This window comes from Cyanistes caeruleus, chromosome 9 (assembly GCF_971803275.1).
Source record: "Cyanistes caeruleus chromosome 9, bCyaCae1.hap1.1, whole genome shotgun sequence".
NCBI lineage: Eukaryota > Metazoa > Chordata > Aves > Passeriformes > Paridae > Cyanistes > Cyanistes caeruleus.
Window position 1 is genome coordinate 15949470 of NC_141709.1, and position 21545 is coordinate 15971014.

The window sequence follows — 21545 nt, forward strand, 5'->3', positions numbered from 1 at the left end:
TTTGATGTGCTCTAAGTATTGTCTCATGCTTTCTGATCACATTTGTTTATGAAATAGTTACTGCTGTTGCTTAAAAAAACCCTGTCAATTTGCTAAGTGGCATTTGTCCATGTGAAAGAAAACATATATTTCTACATATAAAACTATACTTTTATTGAACTTTGAACTTGCTTTCCCTGGATAGATTATAATAGTTTCCAACAAACAAGAAAACACATATATACCTGGTAACCAAGGGATGTTTTCTACTGATAGGTCCCAGCTTAGGACCATTACAAGCGATTCGTTCATAAACCACAGTCCCCACAAGGCAATTGACAGCCTGAAAGTAATTGAATTATACATTACTGAAATGTCTGCATTTATTTGCAATTTTAAACAATTCAGCATTAAAACAGTAATTTCAATACCTGTTCTTGATGGTGACTAGTTTGTCTGTATTGCTCAGCATTTAGTTCCTCAAGCCTCTTGCGAAACCAGTTACAACATTCCTCTATTGCAGCTGGTCCATTGCTTATGAGGACATTAAAAGCAAAGAACAATTAGAAAAAATATTTTCAAAATATGCAGGATAAACTACTAAAAAGGAATCAAAAATTAATTTTTCCTCATTGAAAATAATTTGGTTTTTTTGGCTTTATAAATTTAGCTTCACTTAGATTTTAACTTGTAATCAGTAACACGGTACCTATGTGGTATGAATGTTGCCAGTGCTATGTTCATATCTACAGTACAGCCAAGTCGTCTATAATCAGGGTCCTGAAGTATTTGAAGATGTTGATTTGGATCAGATTTATTGCCCATTTTGCCTGAGAACAACATAGAAATTAGTACTGAAAGTAAAAACAGGAATTACATTTAACAGACATACAACTTCTATAATTCTAGCATAGCCAAGATGTGGGTGGATGAAGGGTACAAAGTCTTTAAAGATTTTCCTCAAAGCATTCTTGTATGCTTAAATCAGCACAACAGATGTCTCACGTCGCAAAAAATAGCATTATCTGTTTTTCTGTCTAACTGTTAAATTTACCTATGCCCCTTGAACTGTAAGTATATAACTCATATACCTCAGCAGCAAAATCTTCCCTTACCTTGAGTTAGAAGGGTTTTAAATTGCTGCACAGCTTTGTTAACATCCACTTGGAAAAATTCCCATAGTTTAATTTTTGGATAAATATCTTCATAAATTATTTTACGTAAACACTATAAAAATAAAAATTGCATTAATTACTACAGTTGTTTGTCAATATAATTAAGAAACATTTAAGAAAAGGGGACTAAGAGCTTATTTCACTGAATGTATCTGCAAGGTATACACCATTTTTTGTGTATTTCCACAACCCTAGAAATATTAAAGGTTAATTCAATTATTTATGCAGCTAATTAACTTATACTTAGTCCACATTCACTTACATTCAAGTGCTGATCATTTTCAATCAAGGGAGGGACCCCTTTGGCAATACACTTTCCATCAGCCACCATGCCAGTCAAATGCCACAGAGCTCTGTCCAGGATCCAAGCTGGCTTCAGGTGAGGAGAATTTACAAGGTTATAGCCACATTCTGGATGCATCCTGAGCCATTCACTGTTAGTAGCTTAATGAAGAAAGGGAGGGGGAAGAAACCCAAACAAAAATGTAAATACATCAGCTGAACTCTTCACTGTATTTTGCAAACATCTTAACACCAAGAAGCTGAGGTACTATAGCACATACAGTTCATTCACATTTCAACAGAAAAATCTTATCTTGTGCAGAAATGTTATTACTGATTGACATTTTTGGTCAGCTGCAGAGACTGCAGAAAAACTTTCTGTTACATAAAAATATGCAATAGTATCACTAATTCTAAAACACTTAAATACATTAAATACTGAACGTAAGATACTAATATTCTTTGAGTGTTGAGCCAAACATACATCCCAGACTTACAATATAAACCTGTTTATTTTTTAATATTCATCCTGTCAAGATGCCACACAAAGCTAGAGAGGAAGAGTGCACAAACCCAAAAAATAATTGATGCAAAATATAGTTAAATGGGCACTTAAGAAAGGATTAGCTGTGACACTTGTGTCCACAGAAAGAGAATGAGATGGAGGAAGCAACATCACTGAGTCTTACACAGCAAGATGAGTGCACTGTCTGGTGCATGCAAATGGAACACTCATTTGGGCCAAACACTACGCTCTGTGTCTATTTGCCAAGCTTCCCCTGCAGCATCAACAAGCACCAGAAGACATGCTCAACATTAAAAATTAACTCAGAGAAGGTAAGGAACCTTCACAAGAACACAGGTGTAGTATTCTAATATAGACAACATGCATGTAGGAGTACAGCTAAATATTATACATGGCACAGAATTTTGATTTTGGAGGTATGACAGTGAAGAAAAATCCAGTAATTAATTTCTTCCTATTTTGGCAACTCTTTTGCAACACTGTTTAATTGAGAATAAATTTCATGTATTCTTCTGAATGAATATTTTGAACTGAAAAACTAAATTATAAAACTAAAACTAAAAAGAAACCCTCACAGAATGTCTAAGAGCAACAGGTTTTCAGTAAAGCTGAAAAAACCAGAAGTAGTACTTCACACATGAAAAAATATATAACAAATTATTATACTGAAAACATGAAGAATCACTAATGTGTCCAGAATTACAGCAGAACAAATAACACTTAAAATCCCAAGTCTGCTTAGTTCAAAAGAAGTTAAAACAAAAATGTCAAAGGAGAAAAAAATGTACTACCTCAGTCTATAGTGTGAACAGCTCTTCTTTTGCATTGTATCTCACGATATGGCAAAATCCCATCATTATAAGGTCAAACCATTTGTGCAAATTAAAATCCTTATGATTTAAATACAACCTACCCCAAATCCACCATATTTTAAAGTTATGTAAGGCAATATTAAGCTTAGGCTGTTAAATGCCATTCCAAGCCAAACAGATTATTCCCTCCTACTCTTTTCTTCTTTATCCCTTATGATTTCTGAAAAATACTCTTTTCCAAAAAGCAAAACCAGCTTGTTCTGTTCTTCTAACAAGAACTGTAATTTACTATAAAGGAATTTCATAAGTAAATACAATTAATTCTAAAAAGACAACACAATTTAAACCTAAGGGGTTAGTATTAAAAAAAAAAATAAAAAATCAACAGGCTTTCCATTAATTCTGGTACAAAACAGAAGGATGTTTCCTGATCAGAAGGTAAGATCCAGTGATTCACAATGTAATACCAAGAAAAATCTAATCCTGCAGAATAAAAATTATCCAAAACATCACTGGTGATTACATTTGCTACAGCTAAGGAAAAAATAAGAAAGAAATAAGAAAAATAAGAAAGAAATAAGAAAACAGTAAAGAACATGTATATAGAATAAAGTATAGGAATAAGGAAATACCAAGATGAGGAACTACAGAAAACTTTCTTAAACTCATTACATTCTTCTTAGAAAAATCTGAAATTATTTTCTTGAGTGACTAACTCATTTTTACATAAATTAAACACAAACCTAATATTTAGTTGTGATGCTCATGACCCAAGATTTATTTTTCCCAATATTTCTTGGGAAAAGGTGGTGCTTGATACAACTAAGTGCTTGAAAGTAAGATTTACTCAAGTGCTGTATTGCAGTTGTACAATGGTAGCCTCTTGTGAAAATAAAAGGAATACATAATTTACTTCACTTTATTTTTACTACTTTATACAATTTATTATAGCCATGGAAAACTCAGAAAAGAAAAAAAACTCCAACTGTGCTTTTTTGTCTCCTGGTGAAAAGTAAATGTGAACATATTTCTTATTTGAATATACCCAGTTACGAGAGAAGGTTTGCAAGTTTATCTGTGATACTCCTGTGAAGATGCCAAAGGCTCAGAGAGATTTCACATCATTGCATGACTTCACTTTTCAAGTTGGGCTACAGACACTGCCTTTCATTAGAGCCTCACAGAGATCCAGAGCTGATTCCCACTGTTCCCTGCTGTGCCCACAGTGTGGGCTTCACCAGAGAGAGAACACCAAACATCTCAGCTTAACGCTTCATCCTGCAGGTGATGCTGCCTGCCTCCCACAGGGCAAAGGGGAAGCACTGCCATATTTATGCAAGGGTCTCCACTAGAAAGCAGAAACTATCAACAGATACAACCACTGTAAGGTAAGGAGTCATGACAGGCAATAAAACCATCAAGGATACCTTGCTTAATGATCTAAGAACCACAGTCATTTGACTATTTCCATCCTCTTAGAAGGCACCTCTGAACATCTTTTTACCATAGTACAAATGTTGAGTCATCCATCCCAATGAAGATTACTTCAACTCTAAATGTAACCTGAAAAAGTCCTTCTACAAATGTAGCCAAATAACATGAAATTTTGCTTCTCAAATGTGTGTAATTATTATAGTTAGATCTTATACTATAGTTAGATCTTTCTGTCCATCAAAAAGCATTCTCTTTAATAGCATGCAAATACATATTGCTAAAAATGAGAGGATCTCAAGCATCTGTAAGAGAAACTGGACTTCCAGTTGAAAAGTGTAAGAAATTTTTTATTCAGAACTGGGAGGATGTTTAAAAGCCTGATTCCCTCAAACACAGAGCAAACAACTATAATTAGTAACTTTTCAACAAACAGACAGGGAAAGCACTGTTGCAGGCAGACTTGACAGGAATGTGTGGCAGCAGTCAACACCAAAGAACTACAGCAAATAAAACTTGAAATCTACAAATTATTTATGTTTAGGCATTTTTAAGCCTCAAAAGACATCAATCTACATAACCCCATGTTGTAGTCTCTGCTATAAGAAGGGTAATTATGATCTTCAGGATTACAGTATGCAGTAGCAACTACTGTATAAACACGGAAAACTTATTATCCAATAATAAAATTACAGATTGTTAAGTATTGTATGGACAATTTAATTAAATCACATTCATACATCATATTTGATGAAAATACAATTTCATCAAATCACATAGAAGAAAATCCACTGTCCCTCACACAATTAAGAAAATACTTTGATGTATTAACATATCTATGCTTAAAAAAAGCCTGCCCCAAACACAAAGGTCTATTCTTTCTTTCTCCACAGACTGAGCTGTAACATTTTCCCCATTACTTAATCCTACCTTCTTGCCCCTCTGTTTCTAGTCTGCATGTTAGACCCAAATTAGAGCAGTTACTTCTAAGCAGCTGCAAGCATAATACCCTGATTAACAAGAGAGTAGTAAATTTATGCTCATCAAACAATTCATAATACAGACTCTGTTCAAATATATGGGAACTGCATACCACAGATCATGAAGATAGACATACTGTATAAATTCAGATACACAAATTATTAATTCTTTTTAAGAAGAGCTCTTCTCACTCTTTCAGTAGCAATACTAAATTCTTTTATACCTGTTCCAGAGATGTATCAGTTATAACTGCAAGGAGTTGTCCTGGATTTGAGAGACTCAAAGACAAAGACAACTACATTGTTTAAAACAGCCACAAAAAATGGGTTCAAGAGGGAGAAATTAAGGGAAATAATTAAATATAATTATAGGACCAATCTGGTTAGTAACACATGGAAATCATACCAGTATGATTGTAGACTACATCTGTGATGCAAAGCATATTCCATTCATTTTTCAATTTCTCCACAAGTGCTCCTATATCGCTCCAAGTGCACTTTTTATTATGGTTTGAAAATTCAGGATTTACTTCTAACTGGTCAGCCAATGAATAACATGATCTAGATAGTCCAAGCTTCTGTAGTGGTGTAAAATGAATCATGTTGTAACCTATGTAATAAAAATCCATTTATTTAATGAGAAAAAAAGAAGTCAGTCAAAGTTAATTGAAAGAAGCACAGTAAACTGCACTTATGTAAACAGAGCTATTGTTTGGAATAACCAATGTAAATGAATCTGGATCCTCCCCTTGAAATTCTATGGAACACAAGCTTTAAAAAACACCCTGTCAGTAATACAAACTTCCAAGTCGATCTGAAATGAAAACAATACAATAAGTGGTTTCCCGTACTAGGAAATTGCTGAATTTTTGCACCTCTGCCAATACTTTAACCAATTCACTGACTTAATACGTTAACAAAATTGAATGTAGTAGAAAATATATCATCAACAAAGAATCTATGAATTGTTTATACTGAAGCTCTTCCATAACTTTGGGTTCTGATCATAAAACAAAAACTTTGATCCTTGAATATGTGTATTAGCTGTTATGTACATTACCTGTTTCTTTTGCCACTTTAAGCCTATCTTCCCATTCATGAAATGGTCCCAGACACTTAGCAAGGTATGTCTGGAGCGTAACACAATCCAAAGGCAGTACATGATTATCAGCTCCAACATGCAAAATGGGATCCACAACTATGTAACCTCCACCACTTTTTTCATTTCTAGGAAAAAATAATTTTCATTGGTATAATGAACACCCATTGTACCTGTCGGTTTCAGAGAGACAATTCAAACAGCATAGGTTTTCAGAAACACAGTAGCTGGAGGGAGAGGGGGAACAGGACTGCATGACACATGAAGAAAATAGTCAACACTGAAATGCTGATCTCTTAGGCATCATCTCTCTACTAAAAGAATGAAAATGGGACACAGAGCTTAAAACTCTGGAAAGTAAGATACCTTTGCTATTTTCTGAGATGGAGTACTTGTTCCTCCTGTTGGCATATGGACAAAAACACAGAAAACCCATCTATTACACGTAGATCTACATTTTGAGCCCCATCCTCAGGAATGTACCCAAGCTAAATGTCTGGAAGAATTTAACCACCCATGCCCAGTAACACAAAATACCAGACTACAATTATCACAGATAGTGGCATTCTCCTCTGCAGCCGTCCCACTAAAACAAAAGAGGAAGTAAAGGATCCAAGTAAGGAATTCCAGAACCACTGTGCTAGATAGAAAACAGCCATCAAAGTCAATGAAGAAAGTACAAAATAATCATTGAGATACTCAGAATGCTGATGAATTTGAAAACTTGTAAAAACAGACTGCCTCTCCAACTTTCAAAGAAAGCTGATCAACTCGGTTCTGTATACTCTCCAGAATATCTCTGCAGCAGAAAGTACTATTTAACCACCAGGCACTGTCTTTCATTGGTGGTTCTAATTGGTCCCATGGTTGCAATTTGAAAAATGCGTGGTAAAAAAAAGGGGGTGGGGTGGGGTGTTTCAGGTTAAGAAGTAGACCAAGGGAGAAAAATGCATTTGGCTGCAGGTATACAAATGTCACTTACCCAAGACTAAAATAGTACTGGTATGACCCAGAAATCTGGAGATCCAACTTGCAGTATTTGTCAGAGTCATCTTCCTTTCCTGTGGGATTGTGCCACAGTAGTGTCCTAAACTTGTGGCGATCAAACACTTCTCCAGAAGCTGGGTAATTTGTGTACACAGTAACGGGCTTGCCCTGAAGAGTTGGGCCCAATCGGAATTGTAGCTCAAAACCTCAATAAAAAAATAAAAAGCAAAAAGGTAAAATCACTTGATCAGGAGGATTAGGTATTTCTAGTCTCTTACTACAATTCCTGATTTGCTATTATGTTAATAACATGATCATATCTGCAAAGAATTACAGGAGAATTATATATTTCTACAGCACAGAATCAGAGCATCCTGAGCTGGAAGGCACTCACAAGGACCACTCAAGTTCAACTCCTGATCCTGCACAGAACTCCTCAGGAATCACACACTGTGCCTGACAGCATTGTCCAAATGCTTCTTGCACTCTGGCAGGCTGGTGCTGTGACCACTTCCCTGGTGAGCCTAACCCAGGGCCTAACCACCCTCTGGCTGGTTTTCCTAATATACAACTTAAACATCCTCTGGCACAGCTCCATGCTGCTCCTTTCGGTCCTGTCACTGGTCACCACAGAGAAGAGATTGGTGTCTGCCCCTCACAAGTAAACTGCAGACTGCAATGCACCCCTGTCTCCTCTCCTCCAGGCTGAGAAGGCCAAGTGACCTCGGCCACTCCTCACACAGCTTTTCCTCAAGGCACTTCACCACCTTCACTGCTAATCTTTGGACATACTCTAACAGGTTTAAACCTTTCTTTTATTGTGGCACTAAAAACTGCATCTCTCCCTTCCTTCCCAACATTGTTCTTCGCATACTTTACATATATCCTTTTTCATTTACTTACATAGCACCATTTAACTTCCTTTCAATTTGTTTCTCTCTGCTATATAGAAAGTTTAAAAAAAAATACAGCAAAACACCATGATCATCTAACATACAATTTTATGTTGATTTTGGATTATGTAGTCTTTAAGTATATAAGTTTACCAAGTCTATATAGTAAGCTGACCCATGAAAACATCTGAAAATATTATATATACTTGTGTGTGATTTACAATATATGAATTGTTTAACTTTCACAGATCTCAACAACTCAAAAGGAGTCTTGTATATGTGCTGCAGGTCACACACGCATAGCAAGAGGTAAGCTAAATATACCTGTAATAATGAGAAAAAATTAAGTTAAAAAATTAGAACCTAAAAGTATATGCAGTCTACTGAGCTAGACATAAAAAGTTCTGTTTAGTTAGGAGGTTTTAAGAAAGGTTTCCACTTGCAGGTATGAGGGTCACTATCACAAGTCACTAATTACAGGGTTCTTTCAAGTGAATGAAACAGATGTCGGCTTTTACACAGTACATGCCAGTCATGTAGATAAGTGTAGTAAATCACCTAATAGCCCTAGCAGTCTACAAAATTAGGAATAAAAGAAACCTCTCAAAAAAAAAACCAAAAAGGACAAAATTTTAAGTACACAGATAATGAATTGAAGTGTAAACAATTCTGGACACCAAGTCCCAATATCTTAAGTCAAAAAAGCCACTTGTTTATTAAGTAGAATCATGGAGACTCTAATACCAGAATTCAACGTCTGAATACATTTAAATATAAGTGTTATCCAGCTTTGTGTTTCTCTTATTAAGAAAATCACCAGTGCACCAAAACCAACCAGGCAAAGCAGCTGTTTTCAGATCCGAATGTCTGTCAGGTAAAATGAAACTCATTTGGATGCAATATATATGTATAAAACCACTTCTGGAAGGTTAAGTACACTCTCTTCAGCACTGGCCTGACATTTTGTTACAGGGATTACTAAAATTAGAGCACAGGGATATATGCCATTGATATCTTATTTCCTCTAAGAGTTACACTGACATCAGGAATGCTGTGCTCAAAATTAGCTATGCCCTCTCAGACACTGCTACCAGCAGAAGCACTTTGAATATTTGACAGCCATGCACTTCTGCGTCCCTCCTTTCAAGAAAATTTACACAACTGGATGGATAGGTTAAAAACGGAAGTTAGGATCAACTCTGCACTTCTTCACTACTGACATTTCCTTACATTAGGCTGGTCAGAAGATTTTGGAATCAATATAGTTGAAGAGAATTTTTATTTTCAAGAACCAAAATCTTGGTCCTTTACATTCCTAGATTAGTAACACACAGTAACAAAATCCACAAAAACTCTTAATAAAAATTGCTGCACCGTTAAAAATTAGTTTTTTAAAGTTTTTAATGTTTTTTAAAGACAAGAACTTTTATAGTCTAAATTTGCTGACCAACATCATAGTAGACCAATTCTGGGTCTGGAGTTTTTTTTACAAATAGACTTTACAAATAGACACTTGCAGGGAGAAATAACATCAAGTTCTTAGAAGTATGCAGCAGGATACATAGCTCTGAAAACATAACACATCTGATAACAAGATTCAGGAATTGCTAAAGAGCTTATATTCTTAACACTACCTCAAACCTGCAGACTTTGCAAAATGGTTGTATTACTGATAGATTTCAAAATTACAATATTAAAACACGGGGTGCTACGTAAGAAGATAAACACTGGAGACCTTGACTTATGAGGGCTTTTTCAGGTCACTGAAGTACAGGCTATAAAAGGAGAAGGACACGGCCTGTCTAAAAAATGCCTTGCGCTTCAGTCCCGTGAAGACTGACAGCTCTTGGCCAATCTGCTCTTCATTTCTTAGGAGTTTAACGAGTCAGATTAAACTGTGTGCAGAGCCCATAGAGTTCTGCAGTAGAAACAAATCAAAACAAAACAAATTAACCCACAACCAAACCCAAACCAACACCACCCCGCACATCCCACCACTTCAGGTTGAGCTCTCTTTCTGCTGCCATGCAAAGACGATGACGAGGTCCCGGCCATTTCCTTCTCACCCGGCCCCAGCACCCCGACCTACCCTGCTCCAGCCTGAAGAGGGTCTTGTCCAGCTTCTCCATCTCGCCGAGGTGCAGCAGCCGCGTCTCCTTACCGCCCGGCATGGCTGCAGCCGCCCGTTCGGCGCTCCCGCCGCGCCGGGACTCTCAGTGCTGGGAGGGAGAGGCGAGCCCTGCCGTGAGGGAACACAGACAAAACCCGGCGGGTCAGCGGAGACCCCCGGCGGGACGCGGCCGCTCAGGAGCGACTCACGCCGCCGGCCCCGCTTACATGTTCCCCGGTCCCGGGGCAGCGCGGAGACACAGCACTGCAGGGCAGGGCGGTGGGGAGGGGAGGCGAGTACGGGACGAACTGTCAGGCAGCACCCAGTCCTGCCCCGGCTGGAACCGCTGCCGGCAGCACCCCGGAGCAGCTCCCGTCCCACAGCGCGGCCCGGCCCGCAGCCAGAGCTACAGGGGTGCCCCCGGGGAGGGGAAGCCTGACACCTGTCATTCTTCGCGCCCGCCCCAGCGCTGCCGGAGTGCCCCGCCAGGCCCCTCACGGCCGCCCCGCCGCCCTCAGCGGGAAACGCTGCCCACCGCAGCCGTTCCACCATACTCACGAGCGGGCCCGCAGAGCGGCGGAGGCGCCGCTCTCCGCGGAGGGCGACGGCTGCCGAGGCCGAGCGGAGCCGGGGCTGGAGCTACCCGCAGCGACCGCCCCGGGCTGGTTCGGCGGTCAGTGACGCACTTGCCCGCAGCCGCCGCGGCACCGCTCCTTTCCTGCCCTTTTCTTGCCTTTTATCTTTTTAAACAAAGTTTATTGGTTCCGCGGCGGCCGCGCTCGAAGACGGGCGGCGCCGGCGCAGCTCCCGCGAGAGCCCAGGACCCGCCCAGGAGGCGCTGCGGGGTGGCAAGGCCGGGGCTACCCCGCCCCTCCGCTCTCGTTTTCTCCCCGTCAGGTCCCGCCCCTCCGCTCTAGGCCCCACCCGGCCTCATCCCTCCGGCCTTGGTCCCGTCCCGTCGATCTCGCCCCTCCGTTCCGGGCCCCGCCCTGCCCGGCCCTGCCCGGCCCCGTTCTTCCGCTCTCGGCCCCGCCCTGCCAAGCCGAGCCCGCCCCTTAGCTCCCGGTCCCGCACCTCCGGTGGCGGCCCCGCAAAGCGCGCCTTGAAGGGCGAGGATACCTTAGGGGTACCCCAGAGTTACCCCAGAGTTCCCTTAGGGTTACCCCAGGCTTCTCCCAGAGGGTATTTCAGGGGCTCCCCTTTGCCCCGCGCTGTTGCGGCAGCGAGCGGGCTGATCTCCGCAAGCCTGGGCCCTGCAGACAGCGCGGCGTGGTGATACCTCAGCCTCTACAGCCACCACCTGCGCCTTTACGCTCGGCTGGTGCGCCGAGAGGTGTCCCTGCGGGGCCCGGGCACCTGAGTCAGGAGCTCTGTGCGGTTTAGCGGGCACTCTACTGAGGGCTAGGCGGCTTTAAAGGTTGCCGGGAGTATCCCGGCCGATGCCTCTGGGCTCCGCCGTTCTTGCCGTCACTGGAGCGCCGCTCCGCCGAGTTCCCTCAGCGTTCCCGCCCCGCTGTCTGAGGGCCGGCGCCCAGCTCCGGGCGGCCGGCTCCATCCTGATAGGCTGCGCTGCTGAAAAAAACATGATGTCAGCCAGAGTTTAAGTGCTATATATAGTGTGTGGACAAGACTACAAACTCCGTGGATTTGTCTTTGACCAAGAGGTAGCATGGTTTCTAAAAAAATCCCAAACACCAGAACATCCCCCCCGTCCACTCCGGCCGCCTTGTTTTGCAGCATACTGTCATCCGAACTGCTGACACCAGGCAGCCCTTACCATTGCTTTGTATTGCAGAACACCTGGGACGGTTGCTCCAGGCCTCTCACGACCGAAGTCATTAACTGCACCCCAGTGTAAAGGTCAGCCTTGCAGCTTTGGAAGGTCAGTCTATTTTTATTGCCTACAAATACGTTAAAAAAAAAAGTGCTTCTCAATTTACAGTCAGATAGGACTGTGTTATACTGAGTTTGCTTTTCCTTTTTTTTTTCTTCTTCTCAAAGGTGGTATATGTTGTGGAACTGGAAGGAGTCTGCAAAACAATTCAGGCTTAACCACTGACTGCCAGCCATCCCATGCATACCCTTATAAGTCTATTTTACTGCAGGGTGTTCATACAATTACAGTGCATTTAGAGGAAGTCCAAAGGTCTTGATATTCATGGAAATGCTTCCACTCATTTCAAACTGAAGTTTTTTTAATCATTTGGTAGCTTTTCTCCTTTATTTTCCTCTTTCACTTGCTCATCTCTCTGAAAATGTCAAGAAATCTATTTGTTCCTCATTACAGTTAATGTTTTTTGACATTACTGAGAAAGATTTTCATTTTGGTGTAGGTGAATACAAGTTGTTGTATGCCCTTGACATATATTAGGATTCCTAGACAGAATGAGGGAAAAAAGGAGAAGTACCCTTGTGAGTGCAGTTCCCTTAAGATTCACCTCATCAAGGCTCATTCAGATATGATTCAGATGTGATACTTACAATCTGAGTTATTTCACATGGCTGTTTCCTCAGTGCCCATGAGAATTCTCCCATTGTCCTTTGTCTTTTCTAGCCCCCTTATTCTTAACTCATCTTGCTGGCCTGCATTCATATACTGGACAGACTTGCACCTAGCAGAACCCTGGCTCTCCTGGTGTGCTGGCTGTTTCCTCTGAATTGGATGTGTCCGAGAAAAGAAGATGATTCAACATAGGAATGGGAAATACAAGAAGCTTCAACAGTTATGGAAGTCATAGGAACAAAACCAACAGAGGTAATTGAAAGAGATCTGGACCATCTTTTTTCTAGGGTCCTCTGCAATCTTCAGTACCTTGAAGTGACTGCAGCTGGTCTGCCACAAAGCCTTGCTCAAGTCTTTTCCTCCAGGCTTGCTGTTGTCCTGTCACATACTACAAATGGGCTGGCATTTAGAAATTTCATGAGGTGTTTACACAGAGAGCAGCTCTAATAGAGGGAGAGCAAATAATGCCTTTGTAGCCAAGTCCTCTCCATAAATAGTTATCCTAAATTGCATGTTGAATACTTTGTGAAAAGCAAGATAGGAACCAAAAGGTTATTGTTGAAGACAGTTTCTCTCCTGTTACTAAGTTTTAAAATGTGGCTCTTTTGATTTCTGTACTCCATACAGAAACTCACCCTACTCTTATTAAGTTTGCACTGGCACATCTCTGTGTGCATATATCTCATACTATGCATTGAAACAGATTTTGAAATATACCCAGGTTTATGAAAAAGAATTGTTTTTAGTGTCTTGGACAAAAATTGTTAGGAAACTAATCCTGAGCCAGTTATTTTGACATCATATATGGCTGTAGCTAAACCAGATGTCAACAGTGTAAATAAAGGCCTTGATTCATGACACAGCAAAAAAAAAAAATTCCTAGGTACTGTGAAATCACTTAATAATTGGAACAGTATAATTTAATTTGCATTCAATTCAGTGTAAAAGAAACACTGTTTCAAAGATAATGAATGTTGCAGGTCTCTTGATGATGTTAATAAGGAACAGAGCAGACTTCTCTAATCCTATCTCCATCGGCATCATCTCTTGTGCTGGCCTACCCCTTATATTGTGTCTGTGTTCATTTACTACATGTAAATTGAGCAGTTTTTCTCTGTATGGAAAAACCAGACCAGAAAAACATGAATGCACAAGTGCTACATTTGAGGATTGCACTTTTGTCTAGAACATAGCCAACACCAACTGAGCATTTGCTATACTGGCATCTAAGGGGTGGTTTTCACAGTGCCATTTTATCTTCAGTTTGCAGTTTCTCTGTGTGTGATTATGATATACCACAGCAGGACATGATCAATACTTGCTTCAGAATAAGAGTGCATACCATATCAATGTTAATCATCAGGAAATAATTTTGCAGCATTTTTGAATAGACCCAAACTGGAATTCTTCAGTCCTTTTACATGCACCTTCCTAGTGGTCCTCTTTTCTTGCCTTCTGTTTTGTAACACAAAACAGGAGGCAAGAACTGTTCTGTGTTTGCAGAGCACTTTTCCTAGTAGTGGTGTCAATACACTTTGGAGAGCTTTTCACCGGGTATCACATCTCACTAATGTCATATTGCTTATGTTTTAAAGGGTAAAAGTACTCTAAGTACTTTTAAAGGGTAAAAAATACTCTAAGTTCCCACACTGTAAAGTGTGAAAACTTAGAGTATTTACATGTTGGCAGTGATTTTTTTATTTTTAGTAACAGAAAAAGAATTCCCAATAACAATAGTAAAAGCCAGCTGGCACAGAGGGAACTTAACTGAACATCTAACTAAAATTAAAAGCAGATTCCTTTGGCCTGTGTACAGGAAATAAGAGACTTTATAAAATTTAAAGTGAGCACATTTTTTTCTCAATGCTCTACACTCATGCTCTGAAATTCATTAATTAACACTGTGTTATTGTTTAAACAATAAGAAGCTTAAGAGGTGTTGGGTCTTCTGTCTAGCTTTTGTTTTCTAATGGACATTTCTCAACCAGAAATGCAAACTTGCAAGAAGGTTCCTTTTCTTTAAAACTGTGTCTCTGCAGTTTGGTTAAACTTCAGTCTTTTCTGAGTTAGAGCTTTGCTATGCAGTGACTGAAAATAGAAGCTTTCTTAGACAGTTACATGCTCAGCAGAAATTTGGGTATGTTCTTGGACAATAGAATCTAGTATTGAGTGAAAATGTTAGTGAGAACATTGACATAACCACCTATAGCTTTTTTTAAAAAGCCCCTTCTAAATGGCTAAACATATTGCAATATCCTGATGGGCAGTGAATAAATGATAGGCTGGAATGAAAATGTTTATTTAAGTCAGAAATTATTGGAGATGGAGGGGCTAGAACACAAAACCTATTTAGTTTGTCCTTACTGGCCTTTCATGTAAGACAGTGTTGGTTTGACCTTTCAAATATTAACATTTTGGGTTTGTTTTCAGTTCCAGTTTGGCCATTCTTTTACTGTGTGGCCTCAAACAATCAATGCTCTAACATCCACAAAAAGTTAATTTTTAATAGAGTTTAATTTATAATAGAAAATTGTAAAATTCAATGCAAATATCTTTAAGAGTACCATATAAAATAGCTTTTCACATAAGTGCTGAGATTTAAGACTCCAATGGATCTATTCCTAAATGAACTGTAGCAGTGTCTTATCAAGCAGATCTATTTCCTCCTCAAAAATAAATCTTCAGACTGTCTCTTGCACTCCATCTCCTTTATGATGCTTCTTCCTAAAAAATCAAACTATACTGAGAATACCATGAATATTTTCCTAGTCCATTAAAATAATCCTTAAGTCTTACCTAGATAGGACTTCGAGTTCAAGTGGTAACCAACTGATTTTGCTTTTTTGTTCTATATATTTCACAACTGATTTTTAATCAAATAAATAATTACATTAAGTTATCTGCAAGCTGATACTGGGGACTGTAGTTCTGCTCTTTAATCTTTCAGTGCGGGCAGAATTCAAGCCAGGGTAATTTGAGCAGGCTAACATGGTGCAATATATTGCAGAAGGAAAATATTTCACCAAATGTTTGACTACCGCAAGCATTTGCTTTAAAAGATATTAAACATAAGCAGGAAGAACAAGGAAGAAGATAAGAGTGGTTTGCACTAGAGTGCTACAAAGCTGGAATTCAGACTGGCAAATCTTTTTTGCTATACAGCAATCAGAGCACAACATTTACAGTTGAACCATCTCCAGATGCTGCTACCAGAAAATGAAAGTCCTTAGTGTTTGTCTCACTGATATCATCAGGTCATTTGGTTATCCATGAGTTTGTTTTGGATTACTGATGACAAGTTGTTTACCCATAACTGGGCAGTGGTTCCTATGTGAACACCCACAACCTAGGAATTACTGCTGTATTTTGGGACAAACTGCTGCTGCTGTCCAGATTTTTTGAGTATCCTATCTCTGCACAAAGTACTGGCTCTCCATTTCAGCTGGAGGAATTAATGTCTCATGCAATACAACAGCTTTGATATTTTGCTTCTGAGAAAATTTGGAATGTCCCTGGAGGTACTGGATTCCAAAGTGACCATGTACTATCTTGACTGTGCAGGAGGCAGCTTTCCATAGCATGTCTGGACTGGGACCCTTTACACCTTGCTTGATATTCCCCTGTGCTCATCAATCAAGGATTGCTGCTTACAGCACTTGAAAACTGGTGCAAAACAATCTTCTATCCCTTATTCTTCTCACAGCTCACAATGTTGGATGTGCCTTTTACTAGCTCTGTTATGGTGTGACCGATTTATTAGCTTTTGAAAGTCTCTGCAAACATTTAGGTGAGACTTGGTAAAGTAACAGCTAAAATCCCTGCAGCCCTTCCCATGGAGACTCAAACCATCACCACATGGTTTCCTCCACAGGGCACTGGGCATGTACTAACTAGAACGTTGCCACAACTAACAGTGCTGTGCATCATCCCTCCAGCAGGACTGCTTGTGCTTGAACCCAGAGCAGCTGCAAAACCCACAGATGTGCTGGGTCTGAACAAAGAATGCATTTAGAAACCATGGAGGAGTCATGTTAGGAGATGCTGAGAAAAGGTGAAGAAATGGAAATGGGTTGTCTGTGAAAGGATTTTCGAGATGAGATGAAAAAGGGTAGGAAAATTAATTCCTTATCCAAATGAAAGGGCAGAAGAGAAAAGATGGGGGGCAATGGTGGAATTTATTTTGGCTGGCAAGGAAACTGACAAGTGTGTGAGATAACATTGTACAAGATTTCAATTAATCTTAGCTTCACATTACGAATTTTGTAATCGGGTCTAAAGTGCCTTACACTGAAACACTTGCAGGTCAATGCCTTTGCCAGCAAGCTCTTTGCTCCCTGTAAAGCAGAACAATAAAAACTTATCAAATATTGCTGATATAATAAAATCAATAATTTAAAAAAGCGTCACAGCAATGGTCAGAAAATAAAGAAAATTCAAATTTAATAATGCAGTACTTTTATCAGATAAAACTTGATTGTGTGCAACAGATAAAGCACTGGCCCACATCACCTGAATGTCGTGAAATGATTTTAGTGAAGTCCTTTATCAATTTAGGTGTGTTGTGCACTGCACAATTGGAGACTCTCAGAAAAGTGACAGGTTGTGTGTCATTTTCTCATAACACCTATACAGACCTGTCTCAAATTGATATCAGGGAACCAATCTTAAATATTTTGTTTCAGATAGGTAAGGAAGTACTTTTTTTTTTTTTAAAAAAAATATTTAAGTCAAAGTGAATACACATTTTGGTAGAAAGCTATGGGGCAGGAACTTCACCTATTGTGTCAGAATAGAGATGCGAAACCAAAGCAGGTTCCTGTGCAGTCGACTGGCAAACCTTACGTGACTGATTGGCTACTGCCACCAGGCGGCTTTTTACAGTCATTGACTGAAAACTGTAAAATGCCTTTTACCTCTAGGTAAACAAGTATTTCCATATAAATACGGTTCCAAGTCTGAATTTTATGTGTGACATAAAAAAAATTTAAAATAACGTGAAGAACCAAAAACTGCATACAGTAGAAGGAAATTTCTGAGCATAAGGGGAATACTTTAATCTAGTTTGTAAATTAAAAGTAAGTTGGTAAAACAGGTAGGTGTGAAACAGCGCCAAAGCTGAAGAGAAGATCAGTTATTAATTATAGGGAAAAATCTCTCATCCTACATTGTGACTTTATCATAATTTTAATTTCCTTTTAGATGGTAAGGATTGTTTCAAGGACTCAACATCCCCCTCTCTTTGTGACAAAACCCCCCCAACATATACAAATCGGTTTGATAGGAAGAATTCTTCAAACCTAAGATAAAAATATTATTATTAATTCACTAATACATCTTTAACCAAGAAAATAGTGCCAGAAAGCTTGAAAAATGCTGAAAGCTTGAAAAATCTTGGAATGCATAGTCTTATATATGTAGTTTACATGAGAGAGGGGAGTAAGTATTGGTGCTAGGACTGTTATCTTCAGAGAAAGCCTAGTATCCAGCATGTATTTAGCCAAATACAAATGAACTTCTCAAACAGATTTCAGTATTTCAAAATAGGTAACACTAGCAACAAAAAATTCTTTGATCCAGTTATCCATCATCAAAACTATCCAATAGAGACGCAACCTTTTTGCACATCACTGAATTTGAACTCCAGTGATGTTTTATGGTGATAACCTTGCTAGTAACATAGAGCTCAATGCTGTTATATGAAACTTGAGCAAAGTCTGACCTAAAATGCCACAGTTTTGCTGAATAGTTAGCTTAATACCCGAGAGGAAAGTTGATTAGAAGGAATCACATAGTAACGTGGGTTCTCTTCAATGGCTTATTGTTTTCCATGTAGTTTTGTGCTTAAAAAATAGAATAGCTATCAGTATAAACCTTGGACTGCACAATAGTTAATTTCCAAAATGACATATATTTACTTAATTGCTTTCTCGGTTGTTAAGCAAGAGAAATTCCTCTTTATATACTTGGAATGAAGTCTCCTCTACGGAATTCCCATTGCTTTCAATATTATAAACTTTCACTTACTTTCCTAAGTGTCTATAATAAACCATGCAAAAAAACCTCATCATCTTCTTTTCATGTCAGATGTGCCCTTCGTTTGCCACTTGATGTCCTCATCCTCTGACACAGGTGAATAGCAGGTTACAGAGCTTTGTCTCTTCAGGCTTGCAGGAGGATTCAAACCCACCCCCCAGCCCTCTATGTCTATCTCATTTGGTTAAGTTAGAACATTGGCTTTGTAATAAATACAGAGTTGTTATGAACACACTAACAACAGTTGCAGTACACTTTACAAAGAAGATGTAGCTGTGGACTTTTTATAGTGCATATACCCTAATGCATTCTATTTACTTTATACTGGATATGACACTAACAAATTAGCATGCAGTACCCTTTCATAGAAACATTTTCATTAAGGCTGCAGAATTATTGATTTTATTATTTTTTAAGGAGACTGGTGTGTTTGAAAAGAGCCCTTCCAGGTGGATTGATGATTGCCCATGCAGTAGTATGGGGACTTGTACTCAGTAGTTACAGAGTTAGTTTATCTTCTCCCTGGTTCTCTTGGTGTTTTCTTGATTTTCTTGCTTTATAGCTCTTTAGCTCTTTACAGCTTTTTAGCTGTTTTAGGTCTTTTAACATCTTTTGAAATAAGAGAAGCTATACAATGATAAGCAAAACAATATTCCCTCCCTTACCCTCTTTACTTTTCACAGAAAAATTATTTTTTCTTCTTAAACTCTGATTACCATTTCCAACAGAATTGTAGCTTGCATTTTCATCCCTCCTCGTGAGTCTTAATGAGGAAATTACTTCCATATTTATTGATATATATTATAAAGTTTCAGACATATATACCCCATTCTGTCAATGAGCCAAGACCCTAAAATAATATATTGAAATATTTGTGTATTAATTCCACTATACTCAGTGAAAGTTACGAACCTAAATATTGTCAAGAATACTGGTCCGTCTGGTCACCAGTTTTCTTATTGTAAATATATTTATTTTATGATTTCTCTTACTAATAGTGCATCTGTATTAGTTTAAAACACACAAGCACATAATAAAGCATCTATGTACTTAGGCCTGCAATTGTAACAAACTTTTTCATATAAGGGAACTTTATGAATGTAGTTGTAAACAGATTTTTTTTTCTCCCATCTAGGGGGAAATAGCCATATTTCACTTCAAGCTATTACTTACGCATTTTGTTTCTTAAGTTACTGAACACCAAGTGACATCTCAGCTTCCCAGTGACTCCCATGAACACAATAATACAAGTGTAACAGTCAAATAATTTTTCTGATTAGGCAAAGTAATCCCTTATTGTTTTTCACATTAAATATATTTCTTAATATAGTATCACAGGTTAATGCTGCTTTTATAGAAACTGAGAAAAGTGAACGCTGACAGAACATTTCCTAGTCTGTTATATTTTAGTAGATAGTTTTGTGGGTTTTTTTAGAAAATATTATCGAATTAATAGTACTAAGATCTCTAGAACTGCTCAGAACTACTAGTAAGCAATTGAATCACTAGAGCTCTCCAGTGCTAACAGGAGTTAACAGGTGTTAATTTTAACAAAAACACAGTATTTCTGTGCTGTGGGAGGGCAAAATTACCATTGGATTTTTAAGTAATTGTCATTTTATGCCACTTTGTGAGCAATTGAGAACTTGGATTTAAATACAGCAGTCAGAGAAGCCTGTGTAAGCAATTGCAGTTTCTGCCAGCAAAGTCCCAGTTACAGCCAGTATTTATTTGCTTTCTTGATAAGAAAGGCCCGATTTTGCAAGCCTTTATATGTGACCACCTTTGGGTCCACAGAACGGCACCGCTAATGAACTCTGTAAGCTATGACGAGGCAAATCTCTCAGTAAAACTCAGTTAACCCAGGACGGCCATCCAGACCTCCAGCTCCAAAGCAATTAGGCGCCCTAGCAGCCTCCAGAGCCGCAGTTCGGGGGTTCCGGCGGGCAGCACCTGGGGCGGGCACACGGAGCGGGCGCGGCTCCGCGCCCCGCCCGGCCGGGCCCTGCGCGCCCCTCGGGCCCCGCGTGCCGCCGCCCCCGCAGCCAGAAAAGCGCCGCGGCCGCGGGGGAGGCTGCAGCAGACCGAGGGGCCGCCTGCCTTCCCTGCACCGCTCACCCTTTTCTGCCGCAGCAGAGAGGTGCCGGAGAGGAGAGTGGGGCTGAGGAGCTGCTGTAACTTTGTAGTAGTACTTTGGTTAAAATGATGCCAGTGAGTGCACAAAGTGGATATCGCGAGCTTTTTGGAAAGCGTATTTGATTAATAGATTATCTGCAGTAGGTATGAAGCAAACTAAAATCTGGTGGCGGTTTTAAAGCCCCTTGTAACTGCTGCCTTTCATGCAAGATTTCTGAATTGCTTTTGAGAAAACTCCTAAACCTGTGTGCCTTAATGAGTAAAGGTAAGCTATGGCTTATTTTATCTGGAAGCCTTGCCATGTTCCTCTGGTATCTTTTTTGCTTCTTGTTATGTGAATATTAGTTTCTTATTTTGTTTTCTTTTCTGTTAATGTGCATAGGAGATGGCTCTATGATAACTGTGACAGTAAATATGCTGATGCTTTAGTTGAAGTTGCAAACTGCATCATTTTAGGTCAGTTTCTAGCTTTGGATTCTTTATATACATAAAAGTTTGCAAGGGTGGGGCTTTGAAGATTCTATGCAGACCAGCTGCCCGAATAAAATCATTAAAGCAAACAAGTGAACCGGGCAAACTCCTTGCTTCTTGTTCATTCT

General features: G+C 39.4%; 2 protein-coding genes across 58 annotated transcripts in view; one reads left to right on the forward strand and one right to left on the reverse strand.

The window, feature by feature from the left end:
* Positions 1 to 11790, reverse strand: part of AGL (amylo-alpha-1,6-glucosidase and 4-alpha-glucanotransferase) — a 36321-nt gene extending 24531 nt beyond the window's left edge. For 2 of the 8 annotated variants that reach the window (XM_086841791.1, XM_086841794.1), the window contains exons 1-10: positions 11631 to 11790; positions 10254 to 10403; positions 7267 to 7477; positions 6246 to 6412; positions 5592 to 5795; positions 1417 to 1598; positions 1095 to 1206; positions 689 to 809; positions 411 to 513; positions 225 to 322 (exon numbers count right to left, since the gene is read on the reverse strand). In XM_086841791.1, the coding sequence (XP_086697917.1) occupies positions 225 to 322; positions 411 to 513; positions 689 to 809; positions 1095 to 1206; positions 1417 to 1598; positions 5592 to 5795; positions 6246 to 6412; positions 7267 to 7477; positions 10254 to 10335 (1280 nt within the window). In that variant the 5' untranslated portion in view covers positions 10336 to 10403; positions 11631 to 11790. Of the gene's footprint in view, positions 1 to 224; positions 323 to 410; positions 514 to 688; positions 810 to 1094; positions 1207 to 1416; positions 1599 to 5591; positions 5796 to 6245; positions 6413 to 7266; positions 7478 to 10253; positions 10404 to 10501; positions 10639 to 10832; positions 11131 to 11553 lie in introns of those variants that run through there. The other 6 variants (XM_086841789.1, XM_086841793.1, XM_086841787.1 and 3 more) reach the window with 4 other exon arrangements.
* Positions 10749 to 21545, forward strand: part of FRRS1 (ferric chelate reductase 1) — a 157196-nt gene continuing 146399 nt past the window's right edge. For 6 of the 50 annotated variants that reach the window (XR_015273737.1, XM_086841833.1, XM_086841799.1 and 3 more), the window contains exons 1-3: positions 11103 to 11938; positions 12070 to 12156; positions 12829 to 13029. Coding sequence is in view for 15 of the 50 variants with exons in the window: in XM_086841799.1 (XP_086697925.1) it covers positions 12972 to 13029 (58 nt within the window). In the remaining 35 variants the exon portion in view is untranslated. Of the gene's footprint in view, positions 10948 to 11076; positions 11939 to 12069; positions 12157 to 12275; positions 12421 to 12828; positions 13030 to 16712; positions 16886 to 20817; positions 21212 to 21328; positions 21403 to 21545 lie in introns of those variants that run through there. The other 44 variants (XM_086841817.1, XM_086841836.1, XM_086841838.1 and 41 more) reach the window with 28 other exon arrangements.